Raw genomic sequence first — 24,171 nt, 5'->3', positions numbered from 1 at the left:
GTGGCTAGTAGGATGAGGGAGGGGATTGTCCCCTTCTGCTCTGCTCTTGTGAGACCTCACCTGCTGGACTGTGTTCAGCTCTGGGGCCCCCAGCACAAGAAGGACATGAAAGTATTAGAATGATTCCAGAGGAGGGCCACAGAGAGGATCAAGGAGTTGAAGCACCTCTCCGACATAGAGGGTTTGGGAGTGTTGGGGTTATTCAGCCTGGAGAAGAGAAACCTCTGAGAAGACCTCTTAACAACCTTACAGTACCTAAAGGGCTACAGGAAAACTGGAAAGGGACTCTCTGTCAGGGAGTGTAGAGACAGGACAAAGAGTAATGGCTTTAAACTAAAAAATGGTAGATTTAGACTAAATATAAGGAAGAAATTCTTCACTCTGAGGGTGGTGAGGCACTGGAAGTGGCTGCCCAGAGAAGCTGTGGATGCCCCATCCCTGGAGGTGTTCAAGGCCAGGCTGGATAGGACTTTGAGCAACCTGGTCTGGTGGGAGGTGTCCCTGTCCATGGCAGGGAGTGTGGAACTGATGATCTTTAAGGCCCTTTCCAACCCAAACTATTCTATGGTGCTATGAAGAGACACAGTTATCATTACGTGGCAATCCCAAAGTACTGACTGCAGCTTGTTTGAACACAACTGAACAAGTTTTAAACCATCCAGGCATGACACTGAAAATGGTACAGTCCTGGAGTACAAAGCTTAGCCTTGCCTATCTGCGGGATCACTAGCAGGTTCTGTGTGCTGCCAGCAGCTGTACTGTCATCACTTTCAGATTTAGCCAGCTTGGCTACAATTAGAATTCTGTATTTCAATGCAGAAATGCTCCCAGACTTCATTTGATGTGCAGGTTATTTCCACAAAACGAGTTTGCAGACACAAACGAAGGCGTTCAGACCTAACGGATATTTGTAATATGGGACTTTAAAATTCTAAGCAACCACCAGACACAGAATCTTGAAGTGACCATTTACATAGCAGCTCTACAGGAAAACAGAGGGACTGGACAAGAAATCAGCAAATCAATCGCTGGTTTGCAAACACATACCTGCTTCCAGTTCAGCCAGACAGCTTTCTGCCTCCTTGAGCAATTCATCCACATTTGCTATTCTTGACTGTAGCTTTTCATATTGTTCCTAAGACGGGAAAATTGTACTCTGTTGCAATGTGTTCTTACACAAGTCAATGAAATTTTTGAAGAAGCTGAACGCCTCCTGGGACCGCCATGTGGATCTTTGCTTGCTAATAAACTAATTAACGCAGCTGACACAATCTGTCATTAGGATGAAGAGGCAGACTAACAGACACTAATACAGTTGCCATAGGTAAGAAAGTACCAGATACTTAACAACATGCATAATGACTTTCTTTTTTTGAAGGGATGAGATGAGATGTAACTAAATAAATTTCTAGAGCTTTTAACTTATACCTAGGTAGAAGGTTCCTGTAATTCAACTAGAAGAAAAAGTCACTGTCCCAATGTATTTTATATTTGCTTATAAATAAAAGGAAAATAAGTTCAATACAAAGGAGTCTTATACAAGATGGTTAGGGTCCTACATTTGATGGTCACAGCTTACGCCAGCCTAAGCACAGATAAAATATAGAAGTTCCTCTGCTAAACCTAAACCTCTGCAGCCTTGCGGCACATTACCTGCGCACTCTGCAGTAATTTGCTGTATAATGCCTCTTTCTCATTGTGAGCCAAGATTTTACTTTCTTTGATGAAATAGGATTTCATTTTGTTCAGTTCTGCTCCAAAGCTCTTCAGCTGCAATGAATAGAAAATACAGAAGGGAAAGTGAATGGGAATGCGAAACAAAAGATTTCAATCAACTCTTTCTCTCTTCTCTGCTCTCCCTCCCTGCAATACCCCATTTCTCTAGCTGCAGTATTACATGATAGTTTCAAAGGAAATTGAATTTAAGACTGGACAATCCAAGTTAATTCAAGGCTACTACTAAAGTAATGGTTTTCTTAGCAAAGATCCAACACAATCTGTATTCCAAGAGTGAGCAGCATAGAAAGCAGTATCATCAGATTTTAACAGCTCCAATAACTGAAGGAGATGCTTTTGCTAAAAAACACCAGCTTCATTCAGATGTCTCATTCTAATTGTTCAAGACTTATTTAGAACACTTGCCCCCTTACTAAGGGGCTAACATAAGGAGGCTAACCAAAATGTTAACAGAAGTCCATGCAGTGCCCAAACTGCAAGAAATGAAAAAAACCCTGTTTTAATAGAATATATGTACAGATTACAGAACCACAGAATCTTTTAGGTTGGAAAAGACATCTAAGATCAAGTCCAACTGTTAATCTAGCACTGCCAAGTCTACCACTAAACCATGTCCCCAGTCTTAACAGCTCCAGGAATGGTGACTCAACTACTTCATAAATGACTATGAGAATTGTGTAGTTCAAGGTTTCCTCTGACAGTTGTCAATCCAGAAGATGAGAGGAACTTACAAAAAGCATTTTTGTAGTGTTTTCAATCCATTTCCACTAGGTGGTATCATTGTAATGCCAGTATGTAGAGGTTTGCTTAATAACCTTTCAAATCTGTTATTTTTCACTAGTGATTCTGGTGCTTTTATTGCTTCTAAGTATAGTTTTCCTGAATCCAGCTAATATCCTAGCCTAAGTGATAAACTGTAATACAAATCTAATTATGAACTATGAACAATACTGTCTTCCAAATTTTTTACTTTTTATTTTGTTTGACTAGTCCTTTATTCTTGGCATTGAAAGTGAGGAAAACAATCCCTTGATCTACCTTTTTAATTCTGTTTGGGACACTCTTATAATGCTTCTGCTTTTTAAAATTCAAATGTCTTTGGGGTGCTTTTTGAGCCCATTATCATTAGCATCCTCCTTTAAATACCCTCTGGCCTCATCATCTTTCTTTTGGCACATGACACCACCGTTGCACTCCAAATTCTGTATGCAGTTTTATTTTTGTGTAACGTTTTCTGCTTATTATGTCTCACACTATTACCCATACCTTTCCAAACTAAATAAACATTTAAGTTAATGGACAATTCTGCACCACCAGTGAAGCTAGAGCTTCAACAGTAAGAGCACTTCATTTTTTCGCTTCCAAAATTGCACTGTTTGCTTATGCTTCTCTAAAGTTTCTCTTCTTTATCTAACCTGAATTATCAATATCAAGTTTTTCTGTTTCACAGTAACATGTTCCTCTAAAGTACGATAACCATTTTTGCATTCAACCCTTCTGGCATATAAGAAATTCTTTATTCCAGTTCTCACAGTAGACTTTCATTCAGAAAATATTTTACCTTGTATCTTCTACCTACCTACTGTTACTCAGTGACCATTATGGTTCTTATTTTATTTAAATGTGCAAATTCTTCATAAATTTGAATGCATAAATTACTTCTTCATTACATTATTTTGTTATGCAATATTACCTCTTCATCAGAGCAGGTTCTCATTACTTCCCACAAACTCTTATTCACGTTCACCAGTGGTTGATCCTGGACGCTTACATACTGTTTTAATCTGAAACACAGGAAAAAAAAAAAAGAAAGAATTGAAAGAAAGGCTCGTTGTAACAGCATCAAGCATATAAAGAAGTACATTGGTATTTATACACTATATTCACCTTTTCTAATTAAGATATGGAAATGTAAACATTTTCATTTATTTGGGTATTACATCTTGGAGAGGTCCTCTAAAGCCTTCACTACACAGGGGCTATGTTTTTTACACTCTGGAACATAATGCAAAGTTCACTTTCTATTGTTTTTTTGTAGAGAACAGGTCTGAACAGGAGATGGAGAGTTACACAGCTAAAGAAATGGGAAATCGTGCTAACAGGGCTGCGAAAAATCTTACTACTGATTTTGAATTTTACCATAACACTTGATTTAACACAAATTGTAAATGGCATTATGTATCAGACCAGAAGTGACCTTCAGGTTAAGGAAATAAGTTATGGTAACTGTATTTCAATTAACAGTAAAGACTGGAAAATTGGAACAAACAACAGATCATAACCTATTATGATTTTGCTTCCTATGTTTGATTATTTTGAGTACAACTCAAAACCTTTTACTTTAACTCTTCTGATGTGCAACTGAAACACTCTATTAGTACCAGAGGAAAAACAAGCTTTATCTCCATAACCACAGCTCCTCCCCAAGAGTTTGCCCTATACCATATAAACCTGTAATAAACTGGCTACCTATATTAAGTAAGTTTGTTCCCGTTTTTCTGTTTTTCCCATTTGTAATTAATAACTTTCTTAAGGACATTCTGCATGCAAATGGAGCTGAAAAATAGAATTACTAATATAACCTGTGATTGAAAAAAGAGAAAGAAAAGACTTACTCATCTATCATCTGGGAAAGGACCTGGCAATCTTCTTCATAAATACGCAGCTTGGGGCGATAAACATATTGGCTGAGAATCAGGTCTTCTGGAGTTGGTGGTGCACTGACAGCACACTGGAAAAGAACAGAGGGAAAAATGATGAGGAAAAAGAAAAAAAGATGCATGCTTTTTAAAAACAGCAACTTTCTATCAATTCATGTACAGAAACCACCAAAAAGGCCTGAATCTTTCTTTTTGCAGAACAGGAAAAAAAATAACGGAGGTAGCTTGATGTACTTTAACGATTTTTTTCCTCCCCATTCTGGACCTGTCCAATTATTTCTGTGAAAAGGTAATCTTATAACCTTAGTAGCTCATTTCACTTTTATGCTCCCTGTTTCCTCACTTTCGAGAACAGGCTTCCTTTTGGGAAAAAAGGAGCTCTCATCACTAGAGCTCGAAAACCTAAACTCGAAGAGGTTAAACTACTTTTAGACAGAAGCCTGAAAAAATGTGTGTACATTACCCAGATAACTATAGTGCTCTAGAGTAAAACAAGATTCTGAATCAAGCGTAGTTATCTTATATTCACAATTTTTAGTAAGCCTTTAGTCACATCCAATAAATAAGATGGGGATATTCCAAAAATTACTTATATATGAAGCACATAAATAACAGGTTAATTCAATCCCTTCAGAGAATGCTTTTAGTCTCTGTGATTGTTTTATTTTTTATGTTTGTTTTTATCAGCGGTCAGATGCTAATGAGTCGTACCAAAGTTCTGTAAGACGCATGAATATTTAGAGACAGCTCAGTACAAATAAATTTGCAAATTGGAAGTGTAAACTAAATCGTAGCTAAGAATAGTATCTTAAACAAAACTTCAAGAGATTTAAAACTCATAAAGGAAACAATTCAATCAATACAAATTATGTTAATATAGCTTTCATTCTTTTTATCGGCTTTCATTCTTTTACCATATCAGAATTATAAAGAACTTTAAAATGGACACTTTTTACTTCTTCTTGCATAGGCAACTCAGAAATCTCAGTCAGTCAGCAAAGAAGGAATGAATAAAGGCAGAACACCACAACAGGGTGCTTTATTTCCAAGAAGGTATCCAAATTTCTAATGTGAATGTTCTGCTGACTTACATACCCTGACAATGTAACATCTTACAACTGTAAGACTGGGTTATACTGGAGCCAGCTTTCTAAGAACTAAACCTGAAGTACCAGAATGAATTTCACAAGTAAAGAATTTTCATAAATATACCACTTAGCATGCAAGAGTATGTTCTTGAATACACCTTTTCATACACAACAACTGTTAGGAATTTTTAACATGTCACTGTGATAGAAACTACTTCACTCTACCAAAAGAGGTGTCACAGAACCCATTCAGAAGAAGGAAGAATGAATGTCATTAGAACTTATTTAACATCGAACAGAATACTGAAAAGTTCTCCAGCATGCTAGAAAAAGTACTGGCATAGAAGAATCTGCCAAACCCACTTCTAAGTTATATAGACACTGCTAAAAGGCTTTACACTTTGCAGGATGGCTTTTCCATTGCCCCTGGCACATCATTTGCCATGCCAGCATAAACTGCTGTAAGCAACAAGAAATGGAACTGTTTGAGCTGATTCCCCATATCCTCTATTAAATAAACACAATAAAAAATAAAAACAAACTTACTCTACTCATAAAACTCAGCTTTCCATGTCAGTAGAGAAAACTAAGCAGCTTATTCATACTACTTTATTAGATAATCTTTTTAAGAAATGGCAGTTATTCATGAAATCCAGACAGGTGACAGAGACTATTTCCAGCATTTAGTTGGAAAATCAGTTGACTACACAAAGGTGTACAAACAATCAACCCTGATACACCATTCTTAAGAGAGCTTATATAAAAATCAGGTATCTTTACTGAAACCCAAAACTGACATAATAACAGTAACATGTAAAAATCAAGTTGATAGGAAATATGTAAGCTATTAAAATATTGTAAAATATTGTAATGGGACAAGTTTCCTAGTTTACTTTTAAGTTAGGGGAAATAAAGGGAACATCTTCCAGTTATTTCTGAAAGTAAAGAGTTAGAAGTCAGATATTTATACTTGGAACACAATTGGCAATACACACTTACATTTTGCAGTGCTTATCCAAAACTAAGGACTGAACATAAGAAACTGACTTCAGTATCTTGCTTACCAATTTGCACATCAAAGCTGACCGTCCCTGTAAGTTTCTCTACCGTATTGCTGGAAGTGGCTATATACAAGGAAAGCAACAACTAGACTATGTAAGAAGGAATCTACCTTTTCATTGGAGTTGCTGGAAGAAATACTGGAAAGCAGATACACTAAAATTCAGCACATTTTTTTCAGTTTGGAAAGTTTTTCTCAGTGCTCCCCCCCTCCACCGGATGTAAATGATAGAACTAAATTCCAGGCATTGAGTAAACCCAGGCTGAATAAAGGGCTTGGTGCAATTGTAATTGACTGAAGCAATCCACATGCTAAATGAACAAAACCATAGTATAGCTAAAAACAGATCAGGTCTCTGAGAACATTATAGCTAAAGGTAAAATATATGTTTTTGCAGCCTTCTCAATGTACCTTCAAAAATAATGGAACAGAACCACTAGGGAAAAAAAAAAGAAGCCCACACCCCAAAACTCCAACTCCTCCCCACCAAAGCCAAACAAATTTTATTTTGCTTTTGCTAGTCATGTGCTGTTATACTAGCTTTGAGGTTTTCTCTTCACAGGGCTTTAAGAAGAACAACCTGAAGATCAAATTCATATATAAAAATTTGCAGAACATGAGAAGCGTGATGGGTTAAAGACAGACTCAAGATGAGCTTACAGAAATAAATTCTACTTTAAGAATTATGTTGCCAGAGGTGGATTAATGAAAGGCATTCCTTGTCCTAAAACTGCCTCGTGAAAAATCTCAGTCTTCTCTTAATTGTGACACCTTGTTTTCAGAGAGGCAGCACAGTACAATTACTTCCTTGTTTGGTATCAGGTTACTACTAATACATGGTGCTTGTCTGTATGCATGCGTGCAAAATATTTGTTCCCATATCAGCAAGAATTCAAAAGAAGTCTTCCCTCCATCCAGAATGAGGATACTGAAAAAAGGATCAGGCAGAACAGACTTAAGGGTGAGAAATAAGGCGAACGGGTATGTCATGGTGCAGCAACTCAGAAGAGAATAGAAGAGGCAGTAGGAGGGCAGAGCAGCATTTCAGGATTCTGACTTCAGTGGATGATGGACGTAGTAAGAAGATAAAGTGAAGTTAGATAGAGCTTCTAATTCTTACTTTCAAACATTTTGCTCTTTAAGCAAGCTCGAAAACCAAGGATCAGCATATTTATCCAAGAACAGATGATCCTCAATACACAGTATTTTGTCAAGAGATAGAAATCTATTCTACTTTTCAGTACTGAGGGGAAAAAAAAAGCATCTGTTACCAGAGGTAAACAAGCAAAGATGGAATTGGAAGCATGTCGTGTCTAACTTGCCAAGGTGGAACTGATTTCTGCCTTGACTCATCTAAAGACCTTCAGTACAGACCACTTAGCTGTTAAAAAACGACGACAAACCACAAGTACAATTCAAAGCCTCATGTGTATCACGGGGACAGATACTCACACTGGCTGGAAGATGGCTCTGTCGGGGCTTCTGAATTGGAATATGGACTTGAAGAAGCGTAAAAAACTCTCCAACTGTGATAACACCACTCTGAAATTTCTGCAAAGTTAGGAAAAACATACACGTAAGTACATTCTTCAAGTGAGAATGCTTACTAGTATATATGCATACAAGTATTTTTCCTATTAGGAAAAGAAATTAACATCTCTCAGCTATATGCATACCTCCCATAAATTATCTTCACAGAGGCTGTCTGTGAGAAGCTGAGACTCCATCTGACTGCATCGCTGAACTAGAGAAAAATAAGAAAGGGGCATTGGTGGGGTTAAAAATATTATTACAGAAATATGAATCTTAGTTCATTAGCTCCAAAAGTAAAGCCATTTTAATGTAGAGTTCGACCTTTATGTGTGTATCTGGTGCTGAATGAAGTTAATGAGGAAAAAACTACTTTAGGCAAATCCTAAGGAATAGATTAGAAACTTAACGTAAAATAAAATTAATGTTAGAGCGATAATGAAAAGACAGAATTCACTTTTCTATAGGAGGAAAGCCACGTGTATCACACTAAAAGGTAATAAATCTGAGAAACAGACTCCAGCTAGTTCAGAGGGCAACACTGGTAGGCAGAGACCAAATGGCATCTGAGCTGCCAGCAAATTTCTAGGTAAAACCATAGCTTTCAAGTGCCAAGCTAAGAAGGCCTAGTTTCTCACTCAAAGGAGAGTCCAACTTCCACTGGACAAAACATATATATTCATGGTTGCAAGGGGCAAAGTTGGAATTGGGTTTGTAAACATAGGCAAAATATCACTTACCAGATGACCGGCAGATTTCTGCCTCATTGGTAGGTACCAGCTGATCGGCAAGAGCTAATAAACTAAGATTTACTCTGTGCTAGGGGAACTAAACTGCCTCTTCAGCCCAACCTGCCCACTAAAACAAAGGTGTACTTAAATTCTACTGCTTTTCCTCCTCATCTCAGTATTGCTTGAATGGCTTGGCCTCATAGTGAGAGCGTAAAACCACGTCAGCTGGCTGGGTAGGAAGCTGTGCCAAAGGCACTCAAGGCTTTTCAGAAATGAAATATGTATTATGGGTAGGGCTCATCCTTGATTAAGCAAAAAGAATAGAAAAGTTTGAGACAATTGCTGCAAAGGAAGTCTTACTTGTTAATTCAGTGTCAGCCTTAACAGAATCTAGAGAGCTGCTGCTGTTGGCTTGAGTACAGTCCAGGTTTTTAGCTGATAGATTTGGAGGATCTTCACCTTCACGAACATCTACTTGGCTTTGAGACAGAGCGCCAGAAGTAACCTAGTATCAGCAAGTTAAAAAAAAAAAAAAAAAAAAAAAAAGGAAAAGAAAAGTTATATGAAACAACGTAAGAATAACTCAATCAGTTGCTTGTGTAGCTGTTTCTTGACATTCAGAATTTATTTTTGGTATCTGCACATTTTATAGCTAATTAGCATAAAAAAACAGCATGTACTTAAGCCATTTCCTACCACGGCATATAGGAAGCGATGTTACAAAATCCCTCATTTACTTCTCAAAGCAGTAGCCACCACAGCACACTCTTGCAGCTTTAGGAATTAGAAAGTTTGTATTGATAATGTACAAACTAATTTTAAGGTCAGATTAGCGCTCCATATTTGCACAGATTTTCTTGAGCCCATGGCAATTTGTGCTGTCCATAAGACAGCTAATTTAAAATAAACATTCATATTCTAAGTAATTGCTTTCAGTCTTAATTTATCATTATACCTAAGCAACAACTAGCATATGGTTTAGTACAGACAACTAAGAATACTTATTTGAGAAAGGCTCAACAGGATACTATGGAGAGAACTGACATATCCCTTACTCTGTCATGGATCTGTGAAGTTGCACACATCAATTGTTTTAGTTTGAGAAAACAGCGAGAGAAATTATGGGAAAAATAGAACAAAATGACTGCAAACTGGTGATAGAGAGAATTTGCATCTCAATATCTAAAAAGTACTGTCAGTGCACTAATATGCTGTCAACGAGTGATCAGGCTCACCTGCAAGTCAAGAGAGGTCCCACCAACCAAGCTTTCTTCTGCCTTGAGCTTCTTTAGACTTTGAAGATCCTCCTCATCTTGTTCCAAAGCTCTTTTTGTGCTGTTGCAAGAAGTTTTTGTTTCTTCACGTTTAACCTGTTCATTGTGGGAGATGTTTCTCTTGTTTATCTCATTGCAACCATCTTCCACAGATCCAAAGCTTACAGAATCATTCGAATCCATTGCTTCTTGGCATATGGGAAGAAATTCTTCTGCTATAAACCGAGAAGGGCTGAAGTTCTGCCTACTAGATTTGGTGTAATCTGGTGCTTCACCGGTGTTTAGGTTTACTTCTGAAACCAGTGCTTCTACTTTGTCTGAAGATTTTGCATTTACGTCTTGCACGCTAGAAACAGAAGGATTTCTTCTGCATGGTAGTTTAGGCTGGAAGATACCTAGAGGGACATTTATTCCTTGATATTTGTCCTTAAGTGCCATACCTAAATTCGTACCTACAGGAGCTGCTCCAGATTCAAGACATGCATTCTCCTGCTCTTTGGGATAAAATAAATTATCTTGTTCTTTTATGGTATTTTTTCCTAACCTCAAGGTATCCTCTGGTTGAGTTGGTAACTTATGCAGCTGGTCAGAAACAGTAGTTTCAGGAACAGAGACAACTATAGATTTCCTTCTAATATTTTCCAGTTTTGAACAAACATTTAAAATACCTGATAATTTAGGTAGAAGAGTAGGATCTACTGGATCTCTTGGACTGTCACTGACCAAAGGTTGCTTAGTTTGTTCAGATTTTATTTGGAAGTCTGTTGGAAGTACTTCCCCTTCAGCTGACAGCCTCCCATTTTCCTTTGATTCGCTGTCAGAAACTGGAACTGCTCCATCCTTGGCTAAAACTGCATCTAGATCTTCATGCCTAGATGAATTATCTTTCAATACTTGGTCTGTCTGACTACTAAGTCCATCTGGAGGACTCTTCAAAGAATCCGATTGCTGAACAGGAAGAGAAACATGGGATACCACATCTCCAGTTTCTTCACTGCACTCCAAGGGGGCATTACCTGGAAATCTGAAAGGCACTCTCTTTAATTTCAGTTTTCCTGGCTGTACAAGATCCTGCTGACTGTTTACAGGAATTGAATTATCCGTGGCAAGGTCAAGATCCTGTGGTGCCCGGACATCTGGAGTGTCTTCTGGAAGTGAGACAGAATAAACGGAATCTGGTATTGCACCACTGTGAACTTTGGCAGCTCCCTTCTCAGTAGGAAATGCTGAGGTTGATGAAGCAGGAGTGGTGAGGTTATCATTAGATTTTTTAAGATACTCACCATTCAGATCTTTTACTTGCAGAGAATCTACTTCATCTCTGCAAGCAGACAACGATGCACTATGCAAGTCTGGTTGTCGAGTGCTTTTACGTGACACTTGCTGGTTCTCAAATCCTTCCATATTGTTATTAACAGCAACAGTATGAGATACGGTTATTTCCATATCATCTTGTTTGTGTGGAAACACAGTGGTCTGATCAGCAGGAACTGCAGAAACGGCTGGAACTAACCCTCTGTCCCACACATCACCTCTTAACACAGCTGTATGAGTTTTAGTGATTTCCATATCCTCAGCTGAAGTAAAAACGACTGTTTTGTTACCTGAAAGAGCCTCCTGTCCAACCTGCTTAGCTGGGTTTACTCTGTCCTCACACATGACTCTTTCAGTACTTTCATCATCAGGGAGATAGCTGGTCATTTCCATATCAGCCTTGTCATTTGTAAAAATAATTGTGGAACATAGAGGAACAGACCGATTGGGTTGCCTAGCCCACAGAGAATTTGCTTCCAAAGTTACGTTATGGGTTTTAGTGATTTCCATATCATCCACAGGAAGCACAGTAGCATCACTGTTTGAAGGAGCATCCTGTTCAACCTCTTTATTCAAGTTCAAGTTATCATCATGTAAAAGTTTTACTGTAATTTTATCAGCAGGGCAAGACATAGTAATGTCCACATAACTCTGGTTACTTGTGAACTTAACAGCTTTAACAGGCTGAGCTGAAGACAGAGAATGAAGCCTGACCTCTTTTTGGGAGACAATTTCATGGCCTATTGCAGCCGTATGGCTCTCTGTGATCTCCATGTCATTATCCTCATTACTCTGTGAAAATAAAACAGTCTTTTCCCCTGTTGTTCCCTTGGAGCTTTTCCTTTCAGTCCTATTAGCTCTGCTAAGCATCCCTCCAGCTGCAGCCTTTTCCACAGATTTATCAATTCCAACAGTATCAAATCTACTTATTTCCATGTCATTATTGTCTGTAAAAACACAAGTTTTATCCCCAGAAACAAAGGGTATGTCATTGCTTGAACTTTTAGGCAGCAAAATTATTTTGTTTTCTCCTGAAACCGTATGACTTCTTGTGATGTCCATGTCAGCATCTTCCGAAAATATGGTAGTTTTCTCATCTACGAAATGCTTTAAACCAGTCATAGTTAACATTTTCTTACCAGATACCAAGGAGTACGTATTGCACCCAGGCTGCTCCTGACTGTTTATTGTCATCATGACCTCTCTTTTTAAAGATAATGTTTTATTTTCATCTTCAACAACACGTACTGATGCTGCTTTTCTTCCTGGTAATATCATATGGATGTTTTGATCAGGAGAAATTGCTGCATAGCTTTCAGTCAAGTCCATGTTTTCACCAGAGGGAAATAAAACAGACTTTTCTGAAAAGGAAGGCAACTTGGAACTTCTCTTCTGTTGTTCAGATGTATTAGTTCGTAACTTCTCTTCAATACCTGAGTGCAGGCCATTGACTGACAGAGGATTTTTCAAATCCTCTTGTGATGAAACTGTTTTGCTGATCAGGAAATCTCTCTCAGATTCTTCTCGAGTTGGCAGTGCATTGTCTACTACCTTCACAGTATGGGTTTTCACTTGCCTGTCAGAGTTCTGGCAATCTGCATTTATACCTAGTACTTTTGCAGGTTGTACATTTCTTGTATTTCCAGAGGGAGCAGTTTCACTACTAGAAATGAACATACCATTTGCAGATAAAGGAGTAACAGTTTGTTTATCCAAGCTCCTTTTAAAATCCCTATATTCTATTGCTGCAGTCTGACCTGCAGTGGGATCTACACCAGAATTATGGGAAAATTGGGAGATCTGTTTTTGCAGCTGCTTGAATATCACATTATTTTGATTATGAGTATTCTCATATTCTTGTACTGTATTAATAGGAACAACTTCAAAAGCAACAGAATGAGCTTTGGTTACATCCATGTTTTGATCATCTGAAAACACGTCTGTTTTGTCATTTGTGCAGGAAACTGAAGCATTCTGAAGGGTTTTTTTCAAAGGCTGAGTTATATCAGCTTCTTGACTTTGCAAAGACATGAATGCACTGTTGGTGGTGGCAGGATTTTCTGCGATTTCTGTCTTTTGCTCTTGTAATGAACACACGCTCTTCACACAGGAAATCAGACCACTTGCCTGCAAGTTTGTTTTTCTAAGCTTCTTATTGACTATTATCACCTCAACATCATCAGTATTCATTTCCATAGGCTGTTTTCTTTTCATATTCACATCAAAACCAATTGCCTCAAGATTTTCCTTGTCCCTGTCCAAAGAACTTGCCACAGCACTGACATTTTTGTTGTGGTTCTCACCTGGAATTCTTTTACCATGCATTTGTTTTGCTTCTGCAGTTATCCCAATGCTTTGATCATCAATGATAACAGTCTGGCATTTAGTTATTTCCATTTTTTCCTGCTCACTTAAACTGGGAGATGTAGATATTCTGTTATCAAGAAAACGTGGTTTGCGGGTGACAGACATGGACACTCCAGGAGGAAATTCATTTTCAACATTCTTTCCATCAGCTTTGTCAATACAAGTTTTAGTCAAGGCCATATCTTTTCCTGAAAACACCTTACAGGTACCAGTGGACACTGAATTTCTACACGAATCAAAACCAACATCCACTGAAGCAGTCCTGTGATCTTGGGTCACTCTTTCAGCTCTCCCATCTGAGCCTGAAAGGTGTTCAAGTGCATTAGTTTTATGTAACTCAGAAGCTCGATTATCTAAAGATGTTAGACTTTCTGTATCATCATCAAGTGCTGGATGTCTGCTTTCTACTGGCAAAGAGTTTGTATTAACTGTTTTCTCAAAAGTTTTATGACATGAACTGCTCATTCCTCTGGCACTTTCATTATAGATTACATATGTGTAATTCCCAGTAATTTCCATGTCACCACATTCCGAAAAAACAGTTTTATTACCTCGGAAGACAGTCTCAGAAGAAACAGATCCCGGGATAGCAGACAAAGCCCTGGTCTCTTGCTTAAAAGTTTGAGGCACTGTAGTATCTACAGTGTCTTCAACATTTACTGTTTTTTTGTTTGTACAAAGTTGAGGATCCTGCTTTACAATTAGTTGCTGATGAGATGCTCTCTTTACTACAGAATAATTATCTGTCTCCATGGATGGGAAATCCTTTTTGAAGTTTAGACTTTGATTTCCAACACTGGCAAAAGGAAAAGACATTTTTGCAGTGTGACTAGTTGTCATATCCATTCCATCATCTGCAAATGCCTCAGTAACATCTGGACACGGTAATTGCTCTGGTGGAGCCCCACAAATACCATAACGCATATTTTTAACATCAGATGCTTGGCATTTTGTCACTTCCATTCCATCATCTTGCTCTCTAAAGATTTTTGTTACATTGATGGTGGCCAGTGGTTCATGGGAATAATCAGATTCCACCGATGATCGTGCCATGTCTTCTGAGACTTGTGAAGAGACACAAAAAAGGTTTTCTTTTTCAGGTCCTTCAATAGGATTGAGTGCTTTTTCATTTGATTTCAAGCGTATCAAAAATTCATTGAAATTTATTTTTTTTACCGCAGTAGCATCTTCCTTCTGTTCAAAAGATGGGCACACACGGTTTGTAGGATCAACAGAGAAATGAAATTCTTTACTCATTTCTGCCTTTCCACTGTTAGAGTTTAACCCAGCCAGAAATGATGTGATATCTATTTTCTCAGTTTTGTCAGTTTCATTGTTTTTCAGGTTACGTGCAATCACTGCAGTGTGACTAGCTGTCATTTCCATTTCATTTTCATCTGAAAAGATGAGTGTTGTGTCATGCCTATTTGTTCTTTGAGTGGCGTTGTCCACATCATGGCACTGAAAAAAGACAAGAAGTGACAGTTACTGACACTTGTAACAAATGACACAGTGGTTTACTCTATTCAAAACAGAAGTCAACTAATGCAGTCTAAAGGTTAGAGCTCTATCTTTACAGCTTTTTGGGGAGGAAAAAAAACATTTCAGTCCTCCTCAACAAGTAGTAACATATTAAAGGAAAGGACAACTTAACTGTTACAAATTCTTACAGCCTACATTCTATGTTTGTAATATCTTTATGTATTTAAATAGAATTTTGAAAGAATGTTGCTCAGATTTCTGTTGGACAAAAACTTCACGTCTTCACATGTGAAATCCTTGTAGACACGGAACAATCACCGAGACTTATGAATCAATATTTTCTATGTGGTGTTTCTATCTTTCCCCATCCACTCACTGCAAAATCCCTGCCCAGCTTATGTACATTCCCCAAAACAGCAGTGCCAAGCTGGAATTTTTAAAAGTCTTCCACCCTGACTAAGAAGATTTTAGTCTCTTTAATAGAAACGATTTAGAGTTTTAAAGCTGTGGATAAAAACTGGCCAGTATCAAGATATAATACTGTACTTTATCAAACATAATGAATACACTGATTAAGAACAACTTTGTGTTTAATTTAAATTAAGTGTATTGTTATATATGCATTATTATTTTATAAATGCAAGAAATAAAATACACTAGAAAAAGCAAGAATCATATACATTACTTAAAGCAAGGAGAGAGGGTTTCAGTATGACCTTTTTAGGATCATGGCACACATCTAGATTTTAACCTTTACTTTTTCACAAGAGCTAAGACATTCTTTAAACCATATCTTTAAATTCAGCATGAAAGGAAGCCATTGGATCAAAGGATACTGTTCAATTGCTTTGTTTGATAAAATAGACCTATGACATCACCACTGAAGTATAGCACAGTTCAGGATTTCTGTGGCTGTGAAGGTCTTAACTAAAAACGTTGTTTTATCACTTGAGTCAACTGAAGCATTTCAGTTACCTTTTCATGCTAGTCACTGCAATTTTCTGAACCTTTTTAACAGTAGGAACAGACAGTGTATATCCATTCCACCCATGGAAAAAAAAAAAAAGTAGACAGTAATCCATGAGCAAAAAAATTAAACTGACCTATCTGAAACATAAGCTCCTTTACATATTCTTAGATAAGCATTGAAAAAAAATGTAAGAACTAGCTCAGATACTGAAAAGCAATTTTAGAAACAAAAATTATCAACAGTGTAGTATAAGGACCATCAGATTAGGAAACTACTTCAAAACATAGAAGATTATGCTTCAGACAAATTTCTTGTGAATACGAGGATTTACGTTTTAGGCAGCTGGGGTACATGTTTCACCTTTACTACACAAATTATTGCAGTATATTTTGGACACTATTATTCTCAGCACTGAAAAAATGAGCACCTTCACATACCTCAGTCTGCTGCACCAATGCCTGGATAGGGGCATGAAGTAAAGTGTTCATCCCTGTCAAAAGAAAAGGATATAGTGCATTTGCTGAGCTATTTTATTATTTTAATCAACTGAAATGAAGGTCAATGCACTCATTACATAAGTATCACATTCTGAGTAAGCACATTTAAAACGAAATGTATCCTGAAAAATATTTTCAGTACTCCTTTGAACACGTAGTAAGCTTACCCATGCTTCTACAATACATAATGCTGTTTATAAGCACTGAGACAGTCTGTTCATGCAATAGTGATCTCCATCAGTGAGACTGTTCTAGACATGTTAAAAGTGTTCTGTCAACTATTATCAATAGTTTGGAATAAAAATAGTCATTCTGTTGTTAAATCTATTTTCAAACTCACCAGTGATCTCACATGGAACATCTTCAGGTTCTTCATTTCTACAAAAGATGGTTTAGGTAAAGTTTGTTAAAAGATTGCAAACCGGAGGGCTTCAGCAATATACTTAACAGGCAGAGAATTCTGAATTCTATTGCAGAGCTCATACACGACTGGGCAGCAGACACCAAACATTAGGATATATTGAAGACATATTTGTAATTTGAACTAAAGTGGTATTTTCCCACGAAACTCTTTTTTTCATGGGAAAATAGGTTAATACTTGATTTTTAAACAGGTTAATGCGTTATTTTTAACTCAGACTTTCTACTTTTAGTTGTTCCTTTCTTTTCGGGAAACTGAAGACGTGTTCCTAAAGCCTGCAGTCATTTTTCTGCAAAATCAAAAGCCAGGTACACCGACCAACTTTGGCTTTTCATCTAACATTTAATGACTTCTACTCTTCAGTGTTTTCTTATATGTTCTTTCAAGCCCAGACTGCCTTGTCTAGAATACTGATTTTTGTTTATACACACATATGTTACTGTATTGCTTTATAAGTGTTTGTTAACTATAGCTGTAGGTAAATTTTCCCTTGCTGTATATTTTAAATATAAAAAAATGCCTTCATGCATAGAAACAGTCTAAATCTTTTAAAATTAAATTGAGTTGGTGAGCAACAATCTCCTAATTTTATTTTATCTAGGCCAGAACTTTGAGACCAGACTAATACTCTATCCACCTCTGAGTGAAAAAGTGATGATAATAAACATCCAAGACCATCTCTATCAAATATGGAATCTGGTAGGTCTCTCCTGGAAGACATTCCCAAACAATCAACTTAGGATGAAGCAGTTTCAAGACATAATTGTTCAATTTTTCAGAAACATCTACTTTTTTTGTGAATGGCAAGAACACCTATATCCTTTTTCTGCTGTATTCCTGTAACCAGTCAAATGTATACAGCAATTTTATATCTAAATAAATAAGCACGTTACATTTGTTGGTTTCTTTGAGGAGTAACATTCTTATGGTCGCATGCCGTGTGAAGAAATGTATTTGCAGTGTGGGAATAATTTTTCCCCAGACTTACTGATTAAGTAGGACATGATTCCCTGTATCTGCTGCACACTCTAAAAATAAGAAAATCAGATGTTACAATGAGAGAAACAGGATCAAAACATTCAGAGATGAGAGTAAAGTGCACAGAAAAGAATGTTCTGCAGTTCTCACTCTTTATGTTCCTTTTTATCATGGCAAAAACCCAGAGAACCAAAGTACTTGAAAATGCATTAGCTTTTCAGATTCTTCCTAGGTAATTTTTGACAGAGTGAATATGACATTCTTCTCAGTCTTCTTTTGATCTAAATTCCTGTCCTAGTTTCAGCTAGGATAGAGTTAATTTTTCTCCTAATAGCTAGTAGGGTGCTATGTTTTGGATTTACGATGAGAAGAATGTTGATAACACACTGATGTTGATAACACACCGATGTACAAATTGTTGCAGAGCAGCAATTACACGAAGCCAAGGACTTTTCAGCTTCTCGCTCTGTCCTGCCAGCAGGCAGGTTAGGGGTGTGTAGTGCTTAGCTGCCAGCCAGGTTAAACCACAACAATCCCCAAAACAGATTTTGTTCCACGTACATTTTGTCTAAAAAAAAAAATAATCTCCGAGCTACAAGGTCCACAGTAGTAGTAACTAATGGGTTTTCATCCAGTCCATCATAAACAGCTGACCATGTTGTTCCCTATCTATGACTGATGAGCTTGACTTCTTAAATTCTGGCTGAAGTCTCGTTGCTAATAGTCTGTGAAACCTGTCAGAAAAGAGAGGAGTTTTTACCTTCATTTTCTCTTTCTGCTGCATTATTCTTAAGATCTCGCTGGAAGACTCTGCAGCTAAGAACAAAGAAAAACAGTTTTTAAAAACACAAGATGATCTGTTTTAAAGCAAACAAAAAATTAAAATAATAAAAAAAAATTAATCTCAATCTTTTCCCACATGATATGTTCTGAAATGGTACCGAAAGACAGCAGCTTACTGAACCCAACCATACTTTCCAGCAGGAAGATACCATTATCATACTTCATGTGAAATCACTAGAAAAGTTAATGAAAACCAAACTTTCCTAATTATATGAAATTTACTCCATCATTCTTTATAGCTAGGATGAGAAAGTGCGTAATGTTTCTACCGGGGCTTAAAACCAACTTAGTATAACAAGTCACCAATTTTCTTCACTGAATGCCCGTAAGTGTATGCAAACAGCAACTTCAGGTGATAGCAGATTATTATCTACAACTTTATGCTTAAATAAAGAGATGTAGATCTGCATTCTTCAGATCAAACTTACTTTATGGTGTTCGCAAAGCTGACACGTCGGGAGTTTTTCCTACGTTTTTCTATATTGATATCCTGACAAAAAAAAAAAAAAGACAGTTTGATGTACAGAGAACAGTTCTTATGTTCTTCTTCACCAAAAAAAAAAAAAGAAAAACTGCAAGTGTAATAGCTTAACAACAGATATTTTCAAACATCTTTGAACTACTTATAGTTCTCCAGCTTCTCTCCTCTTCACAGGGAGACACCTATCTCACAAGAAGCAGGTTCTAAAGATCATTTTGTACTAACTGCTTGGTTTCAGACAGAAGAAGCAGAATACCACTTATAAGGGTTTTTGTCTGGCTTAATGTTTGGCATACTAGGGAAAAAACACTTAGCTGCTTAGCACAAGTGAGTTGCAGGATTTTTTTTTTTTTTAATTTAGTTTTCTGTGACAACTGGAAAAAAACCTCACCTCTATGGGAGAAAGGAAAGGATACATGGAAGAATCAAAATCACCACTGATATTTTCCTGAAGAAGTGTTTAAACGGTGTCACTGACCGCATGATTATACTAATGCAACGTTACAAGGTGTGTAACAATGCAACGCTGCATATACTGTAAAGCTAATTCACCATACCACGGCAGTACTGTGTCTGCAGTAAGCTTCCCTAATTAAACAGCTCTGTCCAGGGCAGCAGAACACTCACTGTTTAAGAAAGCAGACAACGTGTTGATGTACTGACATTATCCATTATACGCACAGAGGAACCATGTCAGCATCACAAGCAGTTATGAACAAAGTCGCACTACTGCATATGATGGTTCTATATTGCTCAGTAGCAGTACTACACATCATTGTTAAAAGGTATTAATGTTTAAATGAAGACTGAGCTGCTCTTCATGCTCAAACCAGTTTTGAAGTATGTTATGCATGGGTATTTCAGGCTCATATTTCATATATTTTGAAAGAAGTTATTAGAGAGGTGCTTCAGCCTCTGGACCCACCCTGAGAGGTGATTTCTTTCTTACACTGTGGGCCCCAGAGCTGCACACAGTACTCCAGGTGGCAAACTTGGACTACACCAGAAGCAAGATGTATCTATTAATTTCTGACTATTCCTCCCTGCTTGACAGAAGACATATTCTGATGTAAAATAAAAGTTCAACAGATTTCATGTAATATTTGTTACTCCAAACATTATCCTCCAAAGCAGTTATTACAGGAGTTTTTACACCTACATTATTCTAGTGACCCTGTTTAACCAGGGACTGGTTGAGGAGCAAACCAAAGATATTAAGAGCATCAGCAAACGAGGACTTAACAGACCTACCTGAGTGAGTTCATTCCCGTTTCCCAAATCATCAAGAGGATTTCGTGGAGCCTTTAAAATCTAAAAGAGAGTAAGTTGAGAAAATCAGACCCAGCTCCCACAAAGAAAGGATCAAGCAACAAGTAAATGACTGGTTCAGTCACAGCTGGCGTACAAGCAGTTCAAGACGTCACTTATGCACAAGTTACCGTGGGTTTCATAACCTACAATTCACTCTTGCATTGGACATCTGTCCCAGACTCTGACCCTGCTTCTCACCAATGCACCACACATGGGAGTACAGCTGGAGGTATACTTATTATTGACCAAAGAATTTATAAAATTCTGAATCCATAACCATGAAGGCATAACTTTAATTTTTGAGTATCTTATTCACGTATTTATTTTGAGAAAAGAGTGGGTAAACTGCCCTTGTGCATACTAAATTCATTCACTTCAATCAGAAAATTACTAGGTATATCCCTGTACACTCGCTTCACCTGCGAATCCTTCTGTGGAAATTGTATCATCTTCTGCCACATTGCTAATGTGAAAAGCAACGCTTTCAGACTTGAATACATCAGACAGCCATACAATCAGTGAACTATTTCACAAGAATACATGAACTGATTACTTGGCAGTAGAGAATCTGTAAGCGCCAGAAGCATCACATTCAATCACAAACTTAATAAGGTCTTTCTTTGTTCTTGGTATGTTTTTTCTTCAGGCTGTGATGAGAAAACTAATTCTTCTTTATGGCTCCCCTTCCCTTCCTTCACTCACTCAGTTTTATTTTAGAAATGCCTTAAGTTACTCACAGAGGACAGTCGCCTTCTTCTCATGTGCTCTGTATTATCACTGGGGGGAAAAAAAGAGAAATAGATATTAGTGCATAAACTGGAACCAAGATGTATTTCTTGAACAGTGCTGCCACATTTTTATGGCTAATAATTTAATCTCTCCATTATTTTTACAAGTGTGAAGTTACTTAAACAAACTTGCTTGGAATAGATTATTCCAATGCTAGGTGCCATAAATGACCCTTGGAAAAATCAACATATTGTGCTCTGACCCCTGTGGCCAGTCCCTAGACAATCCACTGCTATGAGATTTCCTTGAGCTTTCCTACACCATGATCAGAAAACCTCCCTGTTTTTCTTCATGACAGACAGCATATTTCATTCAAGAGATCTTAAGGTGCACACAGGGATTAAGAAACATTTTGCATCTAAAAGACAATAGTCAAATCTCAATGAGGTCCTTATGAGGTTTCAACTTACTTTTCCATGTTAGGGTCTGTATAAATCTTGTCCATTTCTGTTGGAAGTACTTTTCATCTAAAATGCAGTACTGAAATCAAAAAAACATTAATGAATCCCAGTAAGAATATTGTATACAACCACAACTAGATACTAGACTCAGATAGTTGCTATGATTTTCTCCTCTATCCTTCTTTACTCAGAGGAATTCTCTAATGTCTAACAGGCCTCCCAATTCAGTGTTTTCTACTGCATATCATGTTATAAATCAAACGAGCTAGCAGTTTGAGTCTTACTGGTTTGGCAGCCTTCTACTTAAAATTAAGATTTCGGTAACTGCTGGAGATAAATATGATCAAGCCTTCTACAATACAAAGTGCACTATTTTGCTCTGACACACAAGACAATTTTTCATCCACTACTACTCCCTGCCACCCCAAGAATATCTTCTCTTTTATGAACTAGTACACCTATTAACAGTCACAGCAGGGGATAATGAGTTAACCCACACCATGAAGATGCCTTAGGATATTACCTAAGGTTTCCTGCAGAGCACAACAAAATGCAAGGCTTTGAATACCAGGTTAATATTCCTCATAACCTCGCTCTCCCATGGACCTGACAAAGAACACAATATATTGTAGCACTGAATCAACACCATAATATCAACAAATGCAGTTTTCTGTGCGCTTTCCTAGATTTCAGTGAGATTTATCTACATGCATATCTCCATCGTTACTACAATTGCAAAATATTCATATGTGACAGCTATAAGCAATCTGACAATACTACCACATTTCATTTTCCCCTTGCTAAATCTCAGCAAACAAGAAACTCTTGCCTAGGCAAGGGTTAAGCAAATTGTAAAACACTTTTTTTTTTTTTTTTTTTTAAAAAAAGAGACAATTAGAAATAGAGAGGAACTGCTCAGCTTTTGCATTTCACAAAATCACAGACTCTTGGAGGTGCGAAGGGACCTCTGGAGATCGTACAGTCCAACCCCCTGCCCAAAGCTATGGCCAGTTGCTCTGGGACAACCTGTTCCACCTTCTCTGCATTTTTTTTTTTCTAATGTGTGAGTGAAATTTCCTGTAGTCCAGTTTGTGCTCATTGCATCTCATCCCTTCTGGCTCCATCTTCTTGAAACTTTCCCAAAGGTTTTATACACATTCATAAGTTCTCCCAAGTAAGCAACACCACACCTCCCCTTCTCCACCAAGCCAGTCTCCTCACCGTAGATCACAGCATTTAAACCACCAGCTGACCAAGGAAAAACTAAGCTTTAGGGAGGCTTAAAAAAAAATGCTCTAGGTTTAGTGAAACACTAAATCAATCACTTACTAGTGGGGTATTGCTATACACCCCTCAGAAAGGGAACTGCAGAGGCCCTGGCTTTCAGGGCCTGCAGCTCTGAGGCAACAAAACCAAGACGGTCTGGGAGCACTACCCAGAAAGACACTCAAAGGCTAGCATACACCTGTAGCTACGACTTTTACAGAGGTGTTTTCCCAAAAGTACTGCTTGGTGTTGACCAACGCGAGCGTTTTATCGAGGTTCCCCTCACATTTCTGGGCTGCCCCAGCACACTGAAATCCCCTCAGGCCCAAACTTGGCACCATTCAGCCAATTAACAGCACTAGGTTATGTTTTGTTTCTAAATATAAAACGTTTTAGTTCATTGAGACGGAATAATATATATTCAAAAATAAGGCTACCGTAGGCCTGTGGAAGAGCAGCATCTTTTGAACAGCTTCCACCTGGTAACTTTCAGGTTTCACAAATAACACAAACAGGGAAATCTCATGACTTAAATAACGAGATCATAATGCAATTAAAACATTTAGTATTTTTGCTGTAATGCATCCGGGTACTGTGAAAGTCAGCAACGGGATAGGGTTTCTTTGTTCGCCACACCACAGCACACGGAGGGAGCTTTTAAAGGCTTGAGGTATAAAAGCGTCTTCCATTTTAGGCGAAAATACTTTGTGTAAAACTGTTTCGTGTGCGCCTTTTTGCAATTTTCCTCCAAATTCACGGCCACCGACTGCCTTGGCTGCGATCTGCAGGGAGGGACAACCGCGCCTGGCGACGGGGCTGAAGGCAGCTGCGAGATCTATTAACAACATTAACGGCAGGAGACCCCAGAGAAACTCGGAATGCAGTAAGCCAGCTTTGAAAAGCATAATTGTAGGAAAAATAAAGGAAAGAAATCATTTGAACGCCGATGAAGGGTTGGCCCCCAATTGGCG

General features: G+C 37.8%; 1 protein-coding gene across 2 annotated transcripts in view; it reads right to left on the bottom strand.

Annotated features, from left to right (window-relative positions):
* Nucleotides 1–24,171, bottom strand: part of KNL1 (kinetochore scaffold 1) — a 30,641-nt gene that overhangs the window by 6,144 nt on the left and 326 nt on the right. Inside the window, exons 2-18 of one of the 2 annotated variants that reach the window (XM_027457795.3) lie at nt 22,458–22,540; nt 21,944–22,013; nt 21,482–21,521; nt 20,685–20,744; nt 19,381–19,442; nt 18,870–18,925; nt 18,120–18,159; nt 17,051–17,088; nt 16,651–16,703; nt 10,042–15,222; nt 9,167–9,311; nt 8,222–8,289; nt 7,998–8,096; nt 4,353–4,468; nt 3,431–3,521; nt 1,654–1,770; nt 1,048–1,135 (exon numbers count right to left, since the gene is read on the bottom strand). In XM_027457795.3, coding sequence (XP_027313596.3) covers nt 1,048–1,135; nt 1,654–1,770; nt 3,431–3,521; nt 4,353–4,468; nt 7,998–8,096; nt 8,222–8,289; nt 9,167–9,311; nt 10,042–15,222; nt 16,651–16,703; nt 17,051–17,088; nt 18,120–18,159; nt 18,870–18,925; nt 19,381–19,442; nt 20,685–20,744; nt 21,482–21,521; nt 21,944–21,978 — 6,289 coding nt within the window. In that variant the 5' untranslated portion in view covers nt 21,979–22,013; nt 22,458–22,540. The remainder of the gene's footprint in view (nt 1–1,047; nt 1,136–1,653; nt 1,771–3,430; nt 3,522–4,352; nt 4,469–7,997; nt 8,097–8,221; nt 8,290–9,166; nt 9,312–10,041; nt 15,223–16,650; nt 16,704–17,050; nt 17,089–18,119; nt 18,160–18,869; nt 18,926–19,380; nt 19,443–20,684; nt 20,745–21,481; nt 21,522–21,943; nt 22,014–22,457; nt 22,541–24,171) is intronic. The other variant, XM_027457794.3, reaches the window with a different exon arrangement.

This window comes from Anas platyrhynchos, chromosome 5 (assembly GCF_047663525.1).
Source record: "Anas platyrhynchos isolate ZD024472 breed Pekin duck chromosome 5, IASCAAS_PekinDuck_T2T, whole genome shotgun sequence".
NCBI lineage: Eukaryota > Metazoa > Chordata > Aves > Anseriformes > Anatidae > Anas > Anas platyrhynchos.
The sequence above is the reverse complement of the archived record's forward strand: the minus strand, read 5'-3'. Positions and strand labels throughout refer to the sequence as shown.